General features: G+C 42.5%; 1 protein-coding gene across 6 annotated transcripts in view; it reads right to left on the bottom strand.

Moving 5' to 3' along the window:
- Window positions 1–104: 104 nt before the first annotated feature.
- PCYT1B (phosphate cytidylyltransferase 1B, choline) overlaps window positions 105–24,259 on the bottom strand; it is a 168,159-nt gene continuing 144,004 nt past the window's right edge. For all 6 annotated transcript variants that reach the window (XM_060292701.1, XM_060292704.2, XM_030851302.2 and 3 more), the window contains one exon: window positions 105–4,499. In XM_060292701.1, coding sequence (XP_060148684.1) covers window positions 4,287–4,499 — 213 coding nt within the window. In that variant the 3' untranslated portion in view covers window positions 105–4,286. The remainder of the gene's footprint in view (window positions 4,500–24,259) is intronic.

Here is a 24,259-nt window from a genome sequence, read left to right as displayed (position 1 = left end):
TAGTTCCCTATGCTATACAGTAGGACCTTGTTGTTGAATCCATCTACTAACCCCAAACTCCCAATCCATCCCTCCCTCCCCCCTCCCCCCGCCCCCTTGGCAACCACAAGTCTGTTCTCTATGTCCGTGAGTCTGTTTGTTTAGTAGATAGGTTCATTTGTGTCATAGTTTAGATTCCACATATCAGTGATATCATATGGTATTTGTCTTTCTGGCTGACTTCGTATAATCACTAGTTGTTCCATGTTGCTGCAAATGGCATTATTTCACATTTTTATGGCCGAGTAGTACTCCTTTGTATATATGTACCACATCTCCTTCATCCACTCCTCTGCTGATGGACCTTTAGGTTGTTTCCATGTCAGGCGTGAGCCAGCTGGCAACTCCAGGCTTGGCCCCGTGCTGCACTGCACGCAGACCCATCATTCTGAAGGGCTGGGGCCCGGCTGGGCGGAGGCACGATAGCGGCCACACCTGCACTCCTCCGTATTGCGCCAGAGCTCATAAGTAGGAACGCACAGCACCACGCTTTTAAGAAACACAGTAGGAGAAGTGCAATTCTGCATCCCTTTATTTATAAACACGTTGGCAATGCCGTGTCCCGTTGGCGAGCAGGAGTGGGTCTGGAGCCGGGGGGGGGGGGCATGTGCAGGGGTAGGAGTGGGTTGGGGAGGGGTGGGGCTGATTCTGGAAGTTCGCGTTATTCAGCACCAGAGCAGATGCTTGGGCGTAAGGTCGGGCTTTAACCCAGACGAGTCGTCGTCTTGTCTCACGTGTACAGCATAGTCTTAAGTATGTATGATCTTATGGCTTTGTCCCGGGACACACTGCAGGGACACAACAAAAAACTCAAGTCTAGAGAGAAAGTAAAAGTTGCAAACGCCTCATGAGCTCGTGTTTTTTTAAAAAAGGACAAATCTGATGGCCAAGACTAGTGCTGAACGGATGCTTGAGGAACAGGGACATCTCTGCTCCCTTCGGGTTCATCTGATTCAGCTGAGTGTAGGTCGCCATCTCGCAATCTCTCCCTGGGGTATGCCTGGGTGGTAAGTCCCGAAGATGGAGAGAACGAATCCATGCTCTTCCCGTCCCTCCCTCCAAGGATGGACTCTCAGTAACTCCAGCCTAAGGCATGGAGCAAGCTGGCCATCCCGCAGCTGTGTCTCTTCCCCGCACAGCAGGTCAGAAGGCAGACTTAGGTCTTGGGATCACTCCTCTTGGGGCTGGTTTCCTTTGCCTTTGTAAAGTCCTGGCCCACGGGAGTTGGCTTGCCAGAGACGGGCCATTCAATGTGACTATGACATTACAGTTGCCCCATGTTTTTAGCTGGTGAACATTTGCTTTCAGGGTCCCCAGGAGGAAGATGTGGCAGCTAATGGAGAAGGGCTGAAATGGGGAAGCTGGACGGGGTGGGGGGACGGGAACCCACATCCTGCACAGGTACCCACTAACCTTGGGTGTCTGTGAAAGAAAGCCTGGCTCCTTTACCTGGTAGGGAGTGAGTGACACTTGTAAGGGAGCGGAAGGGAAGTACGCCCCCCCTCCTGCCCATCTTCATGTAACCTGCCTCCTTCCATGACCTAAACTGTTCTTCTCCAGCCCTCAGTCTGAAGCTTCCTTCCCTGTCTAGGGCAAAAGAACCTTTCCTTGCTTTTTGTCATTCCCGCTTACCTCTGCAAGCTTGTGTCACACTTTGTACATCTCTCATTCCAGCCTTAACGCACTCTTGGCCATTACTGTTGAGTGGCCGGCCCAAACAAAGAGCCGCCCCATCTCCTCCCAAGCAGGAGAGGAGGGGCAGGGACAAACTGGTGGCCAGGATGCATCAAAAGTTGGGTTGCAGAATCTCCTCATTCCTTCTCAGTAATCTCGTAGCCTTAGGGTGGGGAGGTATTGTTACAGGTCAGGAGCGGGACAGAGGGTGAGACCTAGAATCCGCTTGTGGGTTGTTACGGCCCATCCCTGGGATATCCCAGGCATTGGTCATTTCCCATAATTGGCAGCTAGGATGGCCCTGAATCTGATGAGTTACATAAGCGGCACCTGTCAGTGTGGTGTGTGAGGCCGGCAAACTTAGAATCTGCCCGATACATCAATTCCAAGCTATTTGCTCCAGAGCAGGAATCAGGTAAAAGTGATTCATCTGCTCTGGGCCGTGGCCAAAGCCCATAAAAGGCATTCCCAAGAGAGTTTCCCCTACAAAGGGAGGCCCTGAAACGGTTTGAGCGCCCAGATTCTCTTTAACCTACTTGCCTTTCTCTAGGCACCTCTTTCTCCTTTTCTCTTCCCTTGTTCTGACTACCTTGCCTTCCCCAGCGGGCCTCCTCACCCTGTCACCACTCAGGAGATGGTGGGCATACATGCCCAGTGTGCCCTGGGTACACGACGGGAGAGAGACCAAACGGGCACAGTGGAAGAACGGGGCCTTTGCCCCTCTCAGCGGAGCAGTGCTGTGGGCCTTGACGGCAACAAGTTTTCTTCGCACGTGCCGTGTTCCCACCAGCTCTCTGCCCTGTGAGTGCTCGACACGGTTCCGGAGGAAGTGCCCAGACAAGGGGGTTCCCAGCCAGCTTAGCCGCACGGTTTTGCTTCCCAACAAACACCACTTATCTCCAGGTGGGTAGGGAGGTAGTTCAACCCCAACACGAGGGGGAAAGACATGCCACCTTCCTTCACTGGTTGCCCCACTTGTCACCCAGAAGGCTGTTTCCCAGGGTCTCTGAAAGGGAGAGTTTCTGTCACGAGATGCCGGGCTCTGTCCGCAAGTTGCTGTGTCGGGCCTCTGGCTTTGCTGGGACAGCCGGGCAATGCCTCTTCTACCCAATGCCTCTTCTACATCTTGCCTCTACCTGCTCATTTCCACCTGTGCTTAGGGGACAGTAACTTCAGACAACTCAGCAGGCATACTTAGCGTCTTCATCCCATTTGAAACCTAGGGCCGGGGAGGTGGGTAATTACAGGACTACCCGGAACATCCAGAGGCTGAGGTCCGGCTGAGGTTTCCACCTCGCTCGGCGAAACTATTCAGAGCCTTCCTCTACCCAGGAAGATGATGGGAGGCTGTGAGCACAACATGCTGATTTCGTGGCTGGGACATTTCTACGGGAATGCAGGATGAGCTGACGAAGTGCCCAAGTCACAAGGGAACCAGGTGGTTCTTAAGACCAAGGGTTTCAGCAGGGTATTAGGGTGAGAGCAGTAGAGGGGGATAATGTAAAATGCCACCACCAGATTCATATTGCACATGGTACACACCCTGGATGGCGTATTGGGAGCATACATAGAACAGATACGTGCAGGTAGCACCCCCTATTGGTATACCATGTGGTTTGGTACATCAAACCGTTACTTGAGGTCTATGAAACTGTTAACTGGTCAGAAATGGGAAAAGCCATTCCATAATAGCATCCTTGAAGGAGAAGCTTCAGGAAACATCTACCATCTGCTAAACTTGGAGCCAAAGCAAAGCGACTCCTTTATATACATATACACACACATATACATATATATATATGTATGTATATATATGATGTTCTGTTTTGTTGCATTTCCCACAGATTAAGGTAGTTTCTGGAAAACAAGTCAAACCAATGATGAAAGAGTACAACCAGGAGACATTACGCCTTAGGTGGCGTTCTCCTTGACAAAACTGTCCTTGGAATAAGAAGTTGAGGTTCACGCTAGGTGACCTTTGATATACGTAGCCTAAAGCAAGGCTTGGTCTAGACGCCGCGTTCCTGGAACTGGAAAGAATTGATGTGTTGCAACATCAGGTCTCGTGGCTAAACTGAGAAGGTTGGCATTTGTCTGTAGCTTGACTATTTCAGAAGCACTGTGCCACCTCTACTGGAAACAACTTTATTCTGGTAGAGCTCGGGTGGTAGGAGGCAACGTGCAGGGCCCTTAGGAGCTGGAAGTAGATTGAGGGAGCAGACGCTTCCACAGGTGGTATGCTTGGTGGGGGCCAGTGTAAGGACCAAAGCAGAAGGCACGCCACTCAGTGCAAGTCTCCCAGGGGTGCTCTTCATCTTTCCTTAGCAAGGTTAAAGTAGTGGTTCTAGATGATGCTAAGAAGGTTTGTATAGGTTGTCTGGCGGGAAACCTCCATGCAGAGTCCAAGTCTTAGGCTGAGTGGAGACTGACGGAGAGCTGGTCTCAAGGCCTTCCCTTAGCAGAGCTCAGGGTCTCCTGGCCGAGCTGCAGCTCCCACGCCACTCAGGCATCCCCCGTGCCCCCGCCCTCCCCCCAGCCTGGGTGGCGTGGCTCTTGTTTTCTCCCAGCAGCCTTTACTTCTCATCTTCATCCCCCTCACTCATGCTGCTGATGGAGGCTGAGGCGGCTTTGGGTGAGGAGGGGGGTGAGGTTTTGTTCGGGAGCCACGAGAAGGTGGGCGACGGGGAGCGTGAAGGGGACCGGCTCCTGGTGGGGCTGCTCACAGGGCTCTGCTTCGGGGACAAGGCCTGCAGCATCCGGCTACTCCTCTCCTGGAACATCTGCTTCTAGAGAGAGAAGGGAGAGAAGGCGTCTGTTAAAGGAGCCTTCTGAGGCGGTAGGGAAACAAACAAGGCAGGAAGGACAGCTGCTGCTCTAAGTACCTGCACGCACAAACGCAGGCTCGCACGACAGCCCGTGTTCCCCAGACTATCTCTGGGGAGGGGCTGAGTGAGATTCTGGGGCAGGAAGATGCTGCCACATCAGATTATCCTCCCGGCTGGTTCTTGGGGCTCATCCCTTCTTACCACCTTTTCCTCCATCTCCAAATCGAACTGCTATCTGATGTGCCAGGCAAATGGCAATGTCCTCGGTACTTCGAAGTGCAGCAGGAAATAAAACAAAAATCCCTATCCTCATGGAAATGCGGGAGGAATCACACAATAAACAAAATATGAGGTGTGTCAGATGGAACTATGGTCTGAGAGAAAACTACAACGAGAGAGGTTAGCAGATTGGGGTGTGGGCCGGGGAGACAGGTGGGCTGCAAAGGTCAGTAGGGCGCTCAGGGAAGGCCTCACTGAGAAGATGCTGTCTGAGCAGAGACCTGAAGGAGGTGAGGAGGGGACTACATGAATGGCAATCGGGGGGAAGCACGTTCCAGACAGAACTCGGAGAAGGGAGCATGCAGTGCACGTCCCAGGACAAGCAAGGAGACCCTGTGGGCTGGAGTGGAGTTACCTGGGTGAGGAGGGGCATGGGGGGAAGAAAAGGATAAAGTTGGTGGTCATATCGAAGCTGGGGCTTCAGTGACATGCGGGAAGATGGGGTGGAGATGGGTGGTGAGCCCGTGGGGCTGGATGAGGACTGGCTTTCCAAACAGAAGGTGCTAAGTAGACAGGGCTAAGCATAACTGCTTGGCCTGACTGGACCCCAAGTGCCTATATGGTGACAGTAGTTGAGGCTGGAGCACCAGGAGGAGGATGGATTTCTCCTGAGGAGCCCCTGGAAGATTTTAATCAAGAGAAGGGTATGGTAAGATTGGTGATGTAGAAATACCTTTGGGTATGAGCATAAAAGCAAAAAAAGAAACCATTAGAAAAAAAGATTGATGTTTGGCTGTATAGAAAATTTAAAACTTCTGTACCTAAAAAAAAAAAACAAACCACTATGAAATAAGGTACAAGGCAAATGAAAAAAAGGGGGAGGGCTTCCCTAGTGGCGCAGTGGTTGAGAGTCGGCCTGCCGATGCAGGGGACACGGGTTCGTGCCCCGGTCCGGGAAGATCCCACATGCTGCGGAGCAGGCTGGGCCCGTGAGCCATGGCCGCTGAGCCTGCGCGTCCGGAGCCTGTGCTCCACAACGGGAGAGGCCACAACAGTGAGAGGCCCGCGTACTGCCAAAAAAAAAAGGGGGGGGGGGAATTTTTGCAACATTTAAATACAAATAAAGCGTTTTAGTATATAAACAGAGCTTAGAAACCAAAAAGAATATAATGACCATTTGGCACATACAGGTAACTCACAAAAGACTTATAAATGAACTCTAAAAAATGTTTGGCATCACTAGTAAACTTACGCAAAGTGATGGGAGATACCTCTTTTAATATATCAGATTGCTAAAGATATTTTTCATCTTCCCAACCTTTTAAAAGTTTTTCCAGTTTTGAGATAGAATTGACATACAATTCAATTGTATGAACAACTGAACTTCTCTTTCTGGTTCTTAAACTATATACGTTTAAGGTGTACAGCATAATGATTTCACTTAAATCGTGAAATAATTACTACAATAAGGTTAGTTAACATCCGTCATCTCATATGGATACAAATATTTTTTCCTTGTGATGAACACTCTTAGGATGTACTCTCAAAACCTGTATATATACCATACAGCAATGTTAACTACGGTGATCATGTTGTACATTACATGCCTAGTACTTACTTATAACTGGAAATTTGTACCTTTTGATCCCCTTCATGCAATTTCCCCTCCCCATACTCCCTACCTCTGGTAAACACAATCTGTCAGTGAAATCATACAGTATTTGTCTTTCTCTGACTTATTTCACTTGGCAAAATGCCCTCGAGGTCCATCCGTGTTATCACAAATGGTGGGATTTCCTCCTTTTATATGGATGAGTAATAATCCATTGTGTGTGTGTGTGTGTGTATAAACCACAACTTTGTCCATTCATCCATCGACAGACACTTAGGTTGTTTCCATGTCTTCACTATTACCAATAATGCTGCCATGAACACAGGGGTGCAGTTATCTCTTCAACACAGTGTTTTCATTTCCTTCAGATATAATAGTTGACCCTTGAACAATGGGGTTATGGATGCTGACCCTCTGCTGTCGAAAAATCGGTGTAAAACATTGGAGTTGGCCCTCGGCGTTCACAGTTCCATGTCTGTGGATTCAACCAACTGTAGATCATGTAGTAGCTTAGTATTTAATACTGAAAACAATCCAATTATAAGTGGACCCGTGCAGTTCAAACCTGTTCAAGGGTCAACTGTATTCCCACAAGTGGAAATTCTAGATCATATTTTGAATTTTTTGAGGAACCTTCATAATGTTTCCATATTGGTTGTACCAGTTGACAATCCCACCAACAGTGCACAAGCATTCCCTTTTCTCTACATACTTGCCAGCATTTGTTCTCTTGTCTTTTTATTGCTCACACTCTAACAGGTGTGAGATAATATCTCATTGTGGTTTCGATCTGCATTTCCCTGTTGATTTAGTGATGTGGAACATCTTTTCATGTACTTGTTAACCATTGGTATATCTTCTTTGGAAAAATGTCTTTTCAGGTCCTTTGCCCATTTTTAAATTGGATTACTTGGTTTTTTGCTACTCAACTCTATGAGATCTTTATATATTTTGGATGTTAATTCCTTATCAGATACATGGTTTGTAAATATTTTTTCCCTTTCTGTAGGCTGTCTTTTAATTTTGTAGGTGGTTTCTTTTGCCATGCAAAATTTTTCAGTTTGATGTAGTCTCATTTATTTTGTTGCTTGTGCCTTAGGTGTCATATCCAAAAAATCATTGCCAAGACCCATGTCAAGGAGTTTTGCTCTGATGTTTTCTACTGGGAATTTTATGGATTGTGATCTCACATTGAAATCCTTAATCTAGTTCAAGTCAATTTTCGTGGGTGGTGTAAGATAGGGGTCTACTTTCATTCTTTTACATGTAAATGTCCAATTTTCTAGCACCATTTATTGAAGATACTGTCTTTTCTCTAGTGAGTATTTTTGGCTCCCTTGCATGGGTTTACTCCTGGGATCTCAATTCTGTTTTGTTGGTCTATGTGTCTGTTATTATGCCACTGTCATACTGTTTTGATTACTACAGCTTTATAGTATAGTTTGAAAGCAAGAAGTGTGATGCCTCCCACTTTGTTCTTCTTTCTCAAGATTGTTTTGGCTGTCCACACAGGGTCTTTTGTGCTTCCATATAAATTTTAGGACTTTTTTTCTATTTCTGAAAAAAAAATGCCATTAGAAACTTGATGGGAATTGCATTGAATCTATAGATGGCTTTGGATAGTATGGACATTTTAACAATTCTCTCAATCCATGAGCATGGGATATCTTTCCAGTTATTGGTGTCTTCTTGGATTTCTTTCTTCAGTGTCTTGTAGCTTTCAGTGCAGAGATCTTTCACCTCCTTGGTTAAATTAAGTATACTATTCTTTTTTTTTTTTTTTGTGGTGCGTGGGCCTCTCACTGTTGTGGCCTCTACCGCTGTGGAGCACAGGCTCCGGACACGCAGGCTCAGCGGCCATGGCTCACGGGCCCAACCGCTCTGTGGCATGTGGGATCTTCCCAGACCGGGGCACGAACCCACATCCCCTGCATCGGCAGGCGGACTCTCAACCACTGCGCCACCAGGGAAGCCCCAGTATTCTATTCTTTTTGATGCTACTGTAAATGGGATAATTTAAGTCTCTTTTCCATATAATTCATTATCAGTGTACAGAAATGCTACTGATTTTTGTATGTTAATTTTGTATCCTGCAACTTTACTGAATTGATTAGATCTAGCAGTTTACTGATGGAATCTCTAGAATTTTCTATGTATAAAATAATGTCATATGCAAATAGAGACTATTTTACTTCTTCCTTTCCAATCCTAATGCCTTTTATATCTTTTTCTTGCCTGACTGCTCTGGCTAGGACTTTGAGTACTATGTTGAATAGGAGTGGTGAGAGTGGGCAGCCTTGCCTTGTTCCTGATTTTAGAGGACAAGTTTTTAACCTTTCACAATTGAGTATGATGTTAGCTGTGGGACTGTCATATATGGCCTTTATTATGTTGTGGTATATTCCTTCTATACCTAGTTTGTAGTTTTTAACAACTGTCATAAATAGTTGTTAAATTTTGTCAAATGCTTTTTCAGCATCTATAGGGATGATCATATGATTTTTTTCCTTTCATTCTATTAATTGATGCATCACATTGATGGATTTGTGTCTGAACTATCCTTGCATCTCAGGGATAAATCCCACTTGGTCATGGCGAAAGATCTTTTTAACGTGCTGCTGAATGCAGTTTGCTAGTATTTTACTGAGAATTTTTGCATCTATATTCATAAGGGATATTGGCCTATGGTTTTCTTTTCTGAGAGTGTCCTTTTCTGGCTTTGGTATGAGGGTAATGCTGATCTTGTAAAACGAGTTTGGGAGTTTCCCACCTCCTCAGTATTTTGGGAAGAGTTTGAGAAGGATTGGCATTAATTCTTCTTCAAATGCTTACTAAAATTCACCAGTGAAGCCATCTGGTCCTGGGCTTTTCTTCATTGGGAGATTTTTGATTAATGATTCAATCTCCTTAATACTAATTGGTCTGTCCAGATTTTCTCTTTCTTCCTGATTCAGTCTTGTTAGGTTGTATGTTTCTAAAAATGTGTCCATTTATTCTAGTTTGTCCAGTTTGTTGGTGTATAAATTGTTCATAGTAGCCTCTTATAATCCTTTGTATTTCTGTGGTATCAGTGGTAATGTCTCCCTTTTCATTTATAATTTTGTTGATTTGAGTCTTCTCTCTTTGTTTCTTGGTGAGGCTAGCTAAAGGTCTGACAACCTTGTTTATCTTTTCCAAGGACTAACTCTTAGTTTTGTTAAAGTGTTGTTAACCTTTTCTATTGTCTTCCTATTCTCTATCTCATTTGTTTCTGCTCTAATCTTTATTTCCTTCCTTCTGCTAACTTTGGGCTCAGTTTGTTCTGCTCTTTCTGGTTCCTTAAGGTATAGAGTTACGTTATTTGAGACTTTTCTTATTTCTTAATGTAGGCATTTATTGCTGTGAACTTCCCTCTTTGAATTGCTTTTGGTGCATGCCGTAAGTTTTGGTATGTAGTATTTCCATTTTTCATTTGTCTGAAGATAAATTATTTCCCCTTTCGTTTCTTCTTTGATGGGTCAGGAGAATATTATTTAATTTCCATGTATTTGTGAATTTTCTAGTTTTCTTCCTGTTACTGATTTCTAGTTTCATACCATTGTGGTCAGAGAAGATACTTGGTATGATTTCACTATTCTTAAATTTGCTTAGGCTTGTTTTGTGGCCTAACATATGGTCTATTCTAAAAAATGTTCCATATGCACTTAAGAGTGTATATTTGGCTGTTATTGGATAGAATATCCTGTATATGTCTCTTAGGTTCAGTTGATCTATAGCGTTGTTCATATCCACTGTTTCCTTATTGATTCCCTGTGTGGATGATCTATCCATTGTTGAGAGTGGGGTATTAAAGTCCCCAACTATTATTGTATTGCTGTTTTCTCCGTTTAGGTCTGCTTTATATATTTGGATGCTCCAACGTTGGATGCATAAATATCTACAATTATTATATCTTCTTGATGGATTGACCGCTTTAACGTTATATGTTGACATTCTTTGTCTCTTTGTACTATTTTTACTATAAAGTCTATTTTGTCTCATGTAAGTACACCTACCCCTGACTTCTTAAAATATACCATTTGCTTGGATTATCTTTTTCCACCCCTTTCTTTTTTTTCTGTTTGTTTTTTTAAATTTTATTTATTTTTTAATTTTTAAATTTAATTTAATTTTTTTATACAGCAGGTTCTTATTAGTTATCTATTTTATACATATTAGTGTATACATGTCAATCCCAATCTCCCAGTTCATCCCACCACCACCACCACCCCTGCCACTTTCCCCCCTTGGTGTCCCTACATTTGTTCTCTACATCTGTGTCTCTATTTCTGCCCTGCAAACCGGTTCATCTGTATCATTTTTCTAGGTTCCACATATATGCGTTAATATATGATATTTGTTTTTCTCTTTCTGACTACTTCGCTCTGTATGACAGTCTCCAGATCCATCCACGTCTCTACAAATGACCCAATTTCTTTCCTTTTTATAGCTGAGTAATATTCCATGGTATATATGTACCACATCTTCTTTATCCATTACGTCTGTCGATGGGCATTTAGATTGCTTCCATGACATGGCTATTGTAAATTGCGCTGCAGTGAACATTGGGGTGCATGTGTCTTTTTGAATTATGGTTTTCTCTGGGTATATGCCCAGTAGTGGGATTGCTGGGTCATATGTAATTCTATTTTAAGTTTTTTAAGGAACGTCCATACTGTTGTCCATATTGGCTAAATCAATTTACATTCCCATCAACAGTGCAAGAGGGTTCCCTTTTCTCCACACCCTCTCCAGCATTTGTTGCTTGTAGATTTTCTGATGATGCCCATTCTAACTGGTGTGAGGTGATATCTCATTGTAGTTTTGATTTCCGTTTCTCTAATTAGTGATGTTGAGCAGCTTTTCATGTGCTTCTTAGCCATCTGTATGTCTTCTTTGGAGAAATGTCTATTTAGGTCTTCTGCCCATTTTTGGATTGGGTTGTTTGTTTTTTTAATATTGAGCTCCACTCCTTTATTTTCAGTCTGTGTGTGTCTTTAAGGTTAAAGTGAACCTCTTGTGGGCAACATATTGTCAGATCTTGTTTTTTTTTTTTAACCATTTAGCCATTCTGTATCTTTTGATTGCAGAATCTAGTCCATTTATGTTAAAAGTAATTATTGATAGGGAAGGACTTATTATTGCCATTGTGTTAATTGTTTTCTGGTTGTTTTGTAGTTCCTCTGTTCCTTGTTTCATATTTTGCTGTGTTTTTTGTGTGTGTTTTGATGTCTTTTGGTATCAGTATGCTTTGACAACTTTATCATGTTCTTTTGTGTAAATACTACAGGTTTTTGCCTTATCATTACCATGAGGCTTACATAGACTATGTTAAAATAATAACACACTATTTTAAACTGATAATGACTTAAGTTCAATAGACTTCCTAAACTTTACTTTTGCTTGTCCTCTCCCTCACATTTTAGGTGATTGTTGCTGGACAGTTGATATATTATTAAATATTGTGTAACCAATATCAAATTATTGTAGTCATGGTTATTTTTACTATGTTTTCTAACTTTTTAAAGTATTATTTACTTATTTATTTATTTATTTATGGCTTCATTGGGTCTTCATTGCTGTGTGCAGGCTTTCTCTAGTTGTGGCGACTGGGGTCTACTCTTTGTTGTGGTGTGCAGGCTTCTCATTGCAGTGGCTTCTCGTTGCAGAGCACGGGCTCTAGGCATGCGGGCTTCAGTAGCTGTGGCACACGGCCTCAGTAGTTGTGGCTCACAGTCTCTAGAGTACAGGCTCTATAGTTTGGTGCACAGGCATGTGGGATCTTCCCAGACCAGGGATCAAACCCGTGTCCCCTGCATTGGCAGGCGGATTCTCAACCACTGCACCAGCAGGGAAGTCCTGTTTTCTAACGTTTAGTGTACAGTTATGTGAATTATGTACCACTGTTACATTATAGAATCTAACTTTGACTATATAATTACCATTACCAGTGAGTTTTATGCTACCTTCTTATGTTTTATGATGTTATTTAGTGTCCTTTTACTCAAAGAACTCCCTTTAGCCTTTCTTGTAAGGCAGATCTAGTGGTGAGAAACTCCCTCAGGTTTTGTTTCTTCAGGAATACCTTTATCTCTCCTTCATTTCTGAAGGATAGCTTTGCCAGGCATAGAATTCTTGGTTGATGGTTTTCTTCAAAAATTTGAATATACCATTCCATTCTCTCCTGACATCAGACGTTTCTGTTGAGAAATCTACCAAAAGTCTTATGAGGGTTCCAGTGTTTGTAATTTCTCTTTTCTCTTGCTGCTTTCAAAATTCTTTGTCTTTGACTTTTGACAATTTAATTATAATCTCAGTGTAGCCCTACTCAGGTTTAACCTATTTGGTGTCCTTTGTGCCTTATGGATCTGGATGTCCCTTTCTCTCCCAAGTTGTGGGAAGTTTTCAGCCATTATTGATTGAAATAATACACTTTGTCTCTTTATCTTCTCCTTCTGGAATTCCCATAATGCACATACTGTTTCTTTTGATTGTGTCCTGTAATTCCCATAGGTTTTATTCACTCTTCTTCATTTTTTTTTCTTTTTCCTCCTGACTGGATAGTTTCTTGACTTCTAGGTTTCTTGTGCCTAGTAGAGTCTGCTTTTGAAGCTCATTGTTGAGTTCTTCAGTCATCGTATTTTTCAGCTCTAGGGTTTCTGTTTGGGTTTTTTTTTTTTTTGATGGTTCCTATTTCTTTGAGTTTCTCATTTTGTTCATGTATGGTTTTCCTAATTGTGTTGTCTGTGTGTGCTTGTAGTTCACTAAACTTCTTTGGGAGGATTATTCTGAATTCTTTGCCTGAAAGTTCAGAGATGTCCATTTATTTAGGGTCAGTACTTGGAGCTTTATTAGTTTCCTTTGCTGTCATATTAACCATATTTTTCATGATCCTTGATTTCTTACATTGGTATATGCACATTTGAGTAAGTGGTCTTCTCTTCCAGACTTTACATGTGTACTTTGGCAGAGACAGTCAGCTCAGTTTGCGTTTCTGGATATGTTTGCTGGTAACATCCTTGGCAGGAATGGTTTGCTATCAGGGTTTATTTTGGGGTGAGGCCACTGCCCAAGTTCTGAGGTGACGGGGCAGGGAGGGCTTGCTGCTGCCTGAGAACAGTTGGATAGGACTGCTGATTTGGTTCCCTGCACAAGTGAGGCTGTAGCTTGGGCTCCACAGCTTCCTGGGTTTTCTGGTCAGGATAACTAGATGGTCGTGACTAGGTACTATACTCAGCGGTAGGTGAGGCCATGAATTACCCTCTCTTCCCTGGTAGGGCAGCAGAATAGGCTCCAGGGCCTGTACGGCTTGTTGTTTGGGGATCTGAGTCAGGCAAGAGTGTGTACTGAATTCCCTGGCCAGACAGGGCCACCAGTTTTGCTCTCTGTTCAAGTGCCACTGTACACAGGGTTGTTGGATGAGCTAGGCAGCTTCCCGTGTGCTCTAGTTAGATTCTGTGGTCGGGTGGGCTACAAGGTGTATTCAGCAACGAGTGGGGCTGTGAATTAGGTTCCCTTCCTGGGCACGGTGGGAGAACTAATTCCAAGGCCAGAAAGGCTCTTTGTGGGTGGTCTTGATTCAAGCTGACCTGCACCCTAAGTTCCGTAGCTGAACACAGCCACTGGCTTTGCTCTGCCATCTGTCAGCTCTGCCTGCCAGACTCTGTGCTCAAGTATTGCTGGGCTATGCAGCTTCCCAGGTGTTCTCGCAAGGCTTTCTGGTTGGGTGGGGCTGGGACCTTCATTCAGCAGTCAGTGGGGGTTAAAACTCAGCTCCGCTGCATGCGTGGGGACAGACCGGGCTCCAGGGCCAAAAATCTTTGTTTGAGGACCCAAATCAGACAGACTTGGACTCCACTGAGTTCCCAGGTCAGATGGTGCCAATGATTCGACTCTGCAGATGGACAAAGTGGCTGGCTGGGGCTACTACTTGGGCGCTGCACATAGGAACTTGGTCCGCCAAGATCAGAGTGCTGGTTGTGGCATGATGAGATCCTCAGTGGTCAAGTCCTTCAGATTCCTCTGCAGTCACCATGGGGTAAGACCAGAGATGGTCTCGCAAGAAAGAACCCACAGTGCCGGGAGAGCTGGATGTCCATCTGGGCCTCTTTCGCCACTGGAGGAACCAGAAGCTCGGGGGAGATTTCTCCACGGTGCCATGCTGGCCTGGGGGAGGGGCAGTACGGTGAGCACGTAGCGGCTCCTCTTACCCTTCTAATGCCACCAGTCTTGGTCTCTGTGGTGCAGGGCGTGCTTCAGCCACACCCAAGTGTTCTAGGATTCCCTCAGTGGTGTCTTCTCTGTGAATAGTTCTTCTTGTGAGGGAGAACAAAGTCAGGAATGACCTATGTTGCCATCTTGATGTCACTCCGCCAAGATTATTTTTTTTTAATTGGTAATGGCCAGTGTTGGTGAGGGCTCAGGAAAAAGACTACACTCCTTTTACTGCTGGTGGAAGGGTAAGATAGTAGTGCCGTTCGGAGGGGTAATTGGGCAAATAGGCACAAAAACTTTTTTCCTGAGGAGATGGTCAGAGATGTAAATTTGTGTACATGGACATTCATTGCAGTGTCAACAGACAAAACGTCAAACTCCCTAAACAGGTTAGAGAGATCTTGCACAACTCTGAGATTATACACTAAGCAGCTGATGAAAATCAAGTCCTTAAAGAATATTCAGTAATGTGAGAAAATGTTCATGAGCTATTGCAAAGTAAAAATGATTTTAGAATAGGAAAATATATACATGTAGCAAGGAAATATATACATGTAGATGGAAGAAAGATGGGAGCAATACCCACCAAATATTAGCAGTGACTACTCTGGGTGATGAGGCTAGAGGTGATTTTTAGTTTCTTTTATTATTTTCTTTACTTTCTAATAGTTCTACAATGAACACACTATTTTTACCATCAAAAAAAAGATACGCTAGGAAGAAAGAAAGATAACTGAGGCAAGGAGATTAGGCCAAAGGGCATTGCAATAATGTCACAGGTAAGAAAATATTAAGGCCTCAGGCACAACATCAATTCCCCTGCAGTCATTTTCCCTTTTTAAGTTGTAGCCCATTACTTTTTAGGGGCTCAAATCTCCTCTAGCAGATACAAGAGAGATGACTTGCTGATCACTGAGATCCTTTCCAGATTTAAAACTCCATAATTCTATGAATACACCGATTATTCATCTTCCATTAAAGGCATTGATAATTCTGCCAGAAGACATCCAAACCCCTCAAAATCAAACAGAAACAAATGCTGTAGTACAACAGCATTAATTTAGATTAAGCCCATTTATGAGACAAAATCAAATGCCGAAAGGATAGGGTGGCCTATTATTAATGGCAACGTGGAAAAAAAAAATCCTTGAACTTCTAACAGGCATTTCTATTTTTAAATTTTTTAAATTTATTTTTGGCTGCGTTGGTCTTCGTTGCTGTGTGCGGGCTTTCTCTAGTTGTGGCGAGCAGGGGCTGCTCTTCGTTGCGGTGCGCGGGCTTCTCATGTTGTGGAGCATGGGCTCTAGGCGTGTGGGCTTCAGTAGTTGTGGCACATGGGCTCAGTAGTTGTGGCTCGCGGGCTCTGGAAAGCAGGCTCAGTAGTTGTGGCGCATGGGCTTAGTTGCTCCTCGGCATGTGGGATCTTCCCGGACCAGGGCTCGAACTCGTGTCCCTGGCATAGGCAGGCGGATTCTCAACCACTGTACCACCAGGGAAGCCCCTAGCAGGCATTTTGAAATATGTGTTTTTATTACTGTAATCTTTAAGTATATTTTTAGTGGCAGCCACTAGCCCTCCTGCTGTTAATGGATTGTCAGCATTTCCATTAGAAGCCCACTTTCTAAGGAATCTCCAACTTGTCTCCTAGTTGGAGACTAGACAAGACTCAAGCTCATAACTGAATATTCTGCCTAAGGGGATGAAATTATTTGAACCCTTAATGATAAACAGTGGTGTCACCCTTTATAAAATGCAGTATCCAGGCAAAACAACTATGGGTCTTGATTTGCAAGCTCTCTGATCTGTTTCTGGTACATTTTGAAGGGTGGTTCCCCTGTGAAGGAGCTGAATTGAATCAGGTCAGGAGACAGTTTGTAATGAGCTTCCTGGAAAGAAAAGCACTTTAGAAATATAACAAATAATGAAGACCGTGGCATGGCATTTTCAAAGAGAAAAGACTGAATTTAAATTCAGTCTTTTGCTGTATTAAGAGGTTTCCATTTATAAAGTTTTCTCCCAAGAAAAGAACCCCATTTATAGTCCTGTCCACATGAAAATAAATTTCTATTTCCCCTCCTACAATGTTTTCCCTTTTAAAAAAAAGTTCTTAATATCTAGTAAGGCAGTAAATGTCTTGACACATGCATTTAAAGGTTTCAGTGTTTCAGATATACTCTGGCACCACCAAAAAGGAAATAAAAAATATCCTAGTTACAGATGGTTTGGACCTCCTGATATTCAAGATGGAACTCATGGAGAGTTTCAGTTCTGTGCAAATCAATAAGCAACAACTCACCCTGAAACAGTGCCCGACACGTGCCCTGGGTACCCAGCACTGTTATAAAGGGCTTTAAAGTATGAGAAAATTTAATCCTCCCAACAACCCTAGGAAGTGGCTGAGAGGTAAATGAACTTGCTCAAGGCTACCCAGCTAGGAAGTGAGCCCCTGCTCATGACCAGCTCTCCATAACTTTCATAGTAGGAAGCTTTTCATGTTTACTCATGTTTTATTGAATATTTGTTGGAAGACAAAGTTTTCAAACTGTCCAAAAGACAAGTGGGAAATCTAGTTCAGATCCACGAACTGCATTTTATATTTCTTTTCTCAAAATTAAGTCTTAAAACTTAGCAATGCCATGAAAATGGCTATTATAAGGAACAAACAGAAAACAACAAGTGCTGGAGAAATTAGAACTTTCGTGCGTTGCCAAGGGAATGTAAACTGGTGCAGCCACTATGGAAAACAGTATGGCAGTTCCTCAAAAAAATTAAAAAGAGCATTATCATATGGTTTAACAATTCTACTTCTGGGTATATACCCAAAAAGACTTGAAAGCAGAGACTTAAATAGATACTTGTATAGTAATGTTCATAGCCAAAAAGTGGAAACACTCTAAATGTCTATTGGTGGATGAATGGATAAACAAAATGAGGTATGCATAAATAACTGTATATGTGTATATGTATGTATATGTACACGTGTATGCATATACATATGATGGGTTTTTTTTTTTTGCTAGCATGGCTAAAGTATTTCTAAGATGGTGTTGAAAAGAAACATTTTGTCTCTTATAAAATATTATGGAGGGTTTTCCTGGCATGGAGAATCTGAAAGCTCACAAAAGATTCATTGCTTCAACAAACATTTACCAACAGCACACTATGTATGGTTTGAGGATTAATCTAAACCCTGAGGATAGAGCAGTAAACAATAGAGGAAAAAAGTCTATGTTCATGTATATATTTTTTGAGGTATAATTGACATATAATGTTATATTAGTTTCAGGTGTACAACATATATATGTAACATATAATATGTACATATATATGTGTGTGTGTATATATATGTAAATGATCACAATAAGTCTTGTTAATCTGTTACCATACATGGTTGCAAATTTCTGTGATGAGAACTTTTAAGATCTACTTTCAAATAGGCAAGAGTATTATTAACTATTACCATGCTGCACATTACATCTCCAGGACTTCTTTTTTAAGAATATAGAAAAAAATCAGTGTATTTCTATATATTAGCAATAAACAATCTAAAAATTTTTTTAAATCCAGTTAAAATAACAAAAAGAAAAAAATAAGAGTAAATTTAATCAATGAATATAAGACTTGTATACTGCAAATCATTGTTGAAAGAAACTAAAGACCTAAGTAAATGGAGAGACATCCTGTGTTCATGGATTGGAAGATTTAATATTAAGATGACAACACTTAGAAATAAACCCATATATCAAAAGTAAATTGATTTTCAACAAGGATGTCAAGAGTATCCTTATCAACAAATGGTGATAGACAATGGATATCCATATCCAAAAGAATAAATTTGAACCTTAGTTCATACCACATATAAAAATTAACTCAAAATGGATCTTAGGGCTTCCCTGGTGGCGCAGTGGTTGAGAGTCCGCCTGCCGATGCAGGGGACACGGGTTCGTGCCCCGGTCCGGGAGGATCCCACATGCCGTGGAGCGGCTGGGCCCGTGAGCCATGGCCGCTGAGCCTGCGCATCCGGAGCCTGTGCTCTGCAACGGGAGAGGCCACAACGGTGAGAGGCCCGCGTACCGTAAAAAAAAAAAAAAAAAAAAAAAAGGGATCTTACAGGAAACACTGGTGTAAATCTGTAAGATGTTAGATTAGGCAATAGTTTCTTTTTTTTCTTAACATTTTTATTGGAGTATAATAAAATTGCTTTATCTCACACTGGTCTGAATGGCCATCATCAAAAAATCTAGAAACAATAAATGCTGGAGAGGGTATGGAGAAAAGGGAACACGCTTGCACTGCTGGTGGGAATGTAAATTGATACAGCTACTATGGAGAACAGTATGGAGGTTCCTTAAAAAACTACAGATAGAACTACCATACGACCCAGCAATCCCACTACTGGGCATATACCCTGAGAAAACCATAATTCAAAAAGAGTCATGTACCAAACTGTTCATTGCAGCTCTATTTATGATAGCCAGGACATGGAAGCAACCTAAGTGTCCATCAACAGATGAATGGGTAAAGAAGATGTGGCACATACATACAATGGAATATTACTCATCTATAAAAAGAAACAAAATTGAGTTATTTGTAGTGAGGTGGATGGACCTAGAGTCTGTCATACAGAGTGAAGTAAGTCAAAAAGAGAAAAATACCGTATGCTAACACATATATATGGAATTTAAGAAAGAAAAAAAAAGGTCATGAAGAACCTAGGGGTAAGACGGGAATAAAGACACAGACCTACTAGAGAATGGACTTGAGGATGTGGGGAGGGGGAAGGGTAGGCAGTGACGAAGTGAGAGAGTGGCATGGACATATATACACTATCAAACGTAGAATAGGTAGCTAGTGGGAAGCAGCCTCATAGTACAGGGAGATCAGCTCGGTGCTCTGTTACCACCTGGAGGGGTGGGATGGGGACGGTGGGAGGGAGGGAGGGAGATGCAAAAGGGAAGAGAAATGGGAACAGGTGTATATGTATAACTGATTCACTTTGTTATACAGCAGAAACTAAGACACCATTGTAAAGCAATTATACTCCAATAAAGATGTTTAAAAAAATAAAAAATAAAAATAAAATTGCTTTACATTGTTGTGTTAGTTTCTGCTGTATAACAAAGTGAACCAGCTATTCGTATACATATATCCCCATATCCCCTCCCTCTTGCGTCTTCTTCCCACCCTCCCTAACCCACCCCTCTAGGTGGTCACAAAGCACCGAGCTGATCTCCCTGTGCTATGAGGCTGCTTCCCACTAGCTATCTACTTTACATTTGGTAGTGTATATATGTCAGTGCCACTCTCTAACTTCTTCTTAGCTTACCCTTTCCCCTCCCAGTGTCCTCAAGTCCATTCTCTATGTCTGTGTCTTTATTCTTGTCCTGCCCCTAGGTTCTTCAGAACCTTTTTTTTTTAATTCCATATATATATGTGTTAGCATACGGTATTTGTTTTTCTCTTTCTGACTTACTTCACTCTGTATGACAGTCTCTAGGTCCATCCACCTCACTACAAATAACTCAATTACGTTTCTTTTTATGGCTGAGTAATATTCCATTGTATATATGTGCCACATCTTCTTTATCCATTCATCCGATGATGGACACTTAGGTTGTTTCCATCTCCGGGCTATTGTAAATAGAGCTGCAATGAACATTTTGGTACATGACTTCTTTCTGAATTATGGTTTTCTCAGGGTATATGCCCAGTAATGGGAGTGCTGGGTCATATGGTAGTTCTATTTTTAGTTTGTTTTTTTTTTTTTTGCGGTACACGGGCCTCTCACTGTTGTGGCCTCTCCTGTTGCGGAGCACAGGCTCTGGACATGCAGGCTCAGCGGCCATGGCTCACGGGTCTAGCCGCTCCGTGGCACGTGGGATCTTCCCAGACTGGGAGAGGAACATGTGTCCCCTGCATTGGCAGGTAGACTCTCAACCACTGCGCCACCAGGGAAGCCCTATTTTTAGTTCTTTAAGGAACCTCCATACTGTTCTCCACAGTGGCTGTATCAGTTTACATTCCCACCAACAGTGCAAGAGGGTTCCCTTTTCTCCACACCCTCTCCAGCATTTATTGTTTGTAAATTTTTTGATGATGGCCATTCTGACCGGTGTGAGGTAGTTTTGAGTTGCATTTCTCTAATGATTAGTGATGTTGAGCATCCTTTCATGTGTTTGTTGGCAATCTGTATATCTTCTTTGGAGAAATGTCTATTTAGGTCTTCTGCCCATTTTTGGATTGGGTTGTTTGTGTTTTTGATTGAGCTGCATGAACTGTTTATATATTTTGGAGATTAATCCTTTGTCCATTTCTTCATTTGCAAATATTTTCTCTCATTCTGAGGGTTGTCTTTTTGTCTTGTTTATGATTTCATTTGCTGTGTAAAAGCTTTTAAGTTTCATTAGGTCCCATTTGTTTGTTTTTATTTCCATTTCCCTAGGAGGTGGGTCAAAAAGGATCTTACTGTGATGTATGTCATAGAGTGTTCTGCCTGTGTTTTTTTTTTTTTTTTTTTAACATCTTTATTGGGGTATAATTGCTTTACAATGGTGTGTTAGTTTCTGCTTTACAACAAAGTGAATCAGTCATACACAAACCTATGTTCCCATATGTCCTCCCTGTTGCGTCTCCCTCCCTCCCACCCTCCCCATCCCACCCCTCCAGGCTGTCACAAAGCACCGAGCCAATATCCCTGTGCCATGCGGCTGCTTCCCACTAGCTATCTACCTTACTGCGTTTGTTAGTGTGTATATGCCCATGACTCTCTCTCGCCCTGTCACAGCTCACCCTTCCCCCTCCCCATAACCTCAAGTCCGTTCTCTAAGAGGTCTGCATCTTTATTCCTGCTTTACCCCTAGGTTCTTCATGACATTTTTTTCTTAAATTCCATATATATGTGTTAGCATACGGTATTTGTCTTTTTCTTTCTGACTTACTTCACTCTGTATGACAGACTCTAGGTCTATCCACCTCATTACAAATAGCTCAATTTCGTTTCTTTTTATGGCTGAGTAATATTCCATTGTATATATGTGCCACATCTTCTTTATCCATTCATCCGATGACGGGCACTTAGGTTGTTTCCATCTCTGGGCTATTGTAAATAGAGCTGCAATGAACATTTTGGTACATGACTCTTTTTGAATTTTGGTTTTCTCAGGGTATATGCCCAGTAGTGGGATTGCTGGGTCATATGGTAGTTCTATTTGTAGTTTTTTAAGGAACCTCCATACTGTTCTCCATAGTGGCTGAACCAATTCACATTCCCACCAGCAGTGCAAGAGTGTTCCCTTTTCTCCACACCCTCTCCAGCATTTATTGTTTCTAGATTTTTTGATGATGGCCATTCTGACTGGTGTGAGATGATATCTCATTGTAGTTTTGATTTGCATTTCTCTAATGATTAATGATGTTGAGCATTCTTTCATGTGTTTGTTGGCAGTCTGTATATCTTCTTTGGAGAAATGTCTATTTAGGTCTTCTGCCCATTTTTGGATTGGGTTGTTTGTTTTCTTGTTATTGAGCTGCATGAGCTGCTTGTAAATTTTGGAGATTAATCCTTTGTCGGTTGCTTCATTTGCAAATATTTTCTCCCATTCTGAGGGTTGTCTTTTGGTCTTGTTTACGGTTTCCTTTGCTGTGCAAAAGCTTTGAAGTTTCCTTAGGTCCCATTTGTTTATTTTTGTTTTTATTTCCATTACTTTAGGAGGTGGGTCAGAAAGGATCTTGCTTTGAGTGTTCTGCCTATGTTTTCCTCTAAGAGTTTGATAGTTTCTGGCCTTACATTTAGGTCTTTAATCCATTTTGAGCTTATTTTTGTGTATGGTGTTAGGGAGTGATCTAATCTCATACTTTTACATGTACCTGTCCAGTTTTCCCAGCACCACGTATTGAAGAGGCTGTCTTGGCTCCACTGTATATTCTTGCCTCCTTTATCAAAGATAAAGTGACCATATGTGTGTAGGTTTATCTCTGGGCTTTCTATCATGTTCCATTGATCTATATTTCTGTTTATGTGCCAGTACCATACTGTCTTGATTACTGTAGCTTTGTAGTATAGTCTGAAGTCAGGGAGCCTGATTCCTCCAGCTACATTTTTCTTTCTCAGGATTGCTTTGGTTATTTGTGTATCCATATAAATTGTGAAATTTTTTGTTCCAATTCTGTGAAAAATGCCACTGGTAGTTTGACGGGGATTGCACTGAATCTGTAGATTGCTTTGGGTAGTATAGTCATTTTCACAATGTTGATACTTCCAATCCAAGAACATGGTATATCTCTCTATTTATATCATCTTTAATTTCTTCCATCAGTGTCTTATAGTTTTCTGCATACAGGTCTTTTGTCTCCGTAGGTAGGTTTATTCTTAGGTATTTTATTCTTTTTGTTGCAGTGGTAAATGGGAGTGTTTCCTTAATTTCTCTTTCAGATTTTTCATCATTAGTGTATGGGAATGCAAGAGATGTCTGTGCATTAATTTTGTATCCTGCAGCTTTACCAAATTCATTGGTTAGCTCTAGTAGTTTTCTGGTAGCACTTTTAGGATTCTCCATCTAGAGTATCATGTCATGTGCGAACAGTGACAGTTTTACTTCTTTTCCAATTTGGATTCCTTTTCTTTCTTTCTCGTCTCTGATTGCTGGGGCTAAAACTTCCAAAACTATGTTGAATAATAGTGGTGAGAGTGGGCAACCTTGTCTTGTTCCCAATCTTAGTGGAAATGCTTTCAGTTTTTCACCATTGAGCATGATGTTGGCTATGGGTTTGTCATATATGGCCTTTATTATGTTGAGGTAAGTTCCCTCTATGGCTACTTTCTGGAGAGTTTTTATCATAAATGGGTGTTGAATTTTTTTTTTTAGATGTTGGGGGTAGGAGTTTATTAATTTATTTTTCCTGTGCTGGGTCTTCGTTTCTGTGCGAGGGCTTTCTCTAGTTGTGGCAAGCAGGGGCCACTCTTCATCGCAGTGCACGGGCCTCTCACTATCACGGCCTCTCTTGTTGCAGAGCACAGGCTCCAGACACGCAGGCTCAGTAGTTGTGGCTCACGGGCCTAATTGCTCCACAGCATGTGGGATCCTCCCAGACCAGGGCTCGAACCCGTGTCCCCTGCATTAGCAGGCAGATTCTCAACCACTGCGCCACCAGGGAAGCCCTGTTGAATTTTCTTGAAAGCTTTTTCTGTGTCTATTGAGATTATAATATGGTTTTTATCCTTCAGTTTGTTAATATGGTGTATCACATTGATTGATTTGACCATATTGAAGAACCCTTGCATTCCTGGGATAAACCCCACCTGATCATGGTGTATGATCCTTTTAATGTGCTGCTGGATTCTGTTTGCTAGGTTTTTTTTTTTTTGCGGTACGCGGGCCTCTCACTGTTGTGGCCTCTCCCATTGCAGAGCACAGGCTCTGGACGCGCAGGCACAGCAGCCATGGCTCACGGGCCTAGCCGCTCCGCGGCATGTGGGATCATCCCGGACCGGGGCACGAACCCGTGTCCCCTGCATTGGCAGGCGGACTGTCAACACCTGCGCCACCAGGGAAGCCCTGTTTGCTAGAATTTTGTTGAGGACTTTCGCATCTATGTTCATCAGTGATATGGGCCTGTAGTTTTCTTTCTTTTGTGACATAATTGTCTGGTATCAGGGTGA

Source organism: Globicephala melas, chromosome X (assembly GCF_963455315.2).
Source record: "Globicephala melas chromosome X, mGloMel1.2, whole genome shotgun sequence".
Classification (NCBI taxonomy): domain Eukaryota; kingdom Metazoa; phylum Chordata; class Mammalia; order Artiodactyla; family Delphinidae; genus Globicephala; species Globicephala melas.
Note: the sequence above shows the minus strand (reverse complement) of the source record. Positions and strands in the feature narration are given on the sequence as shown.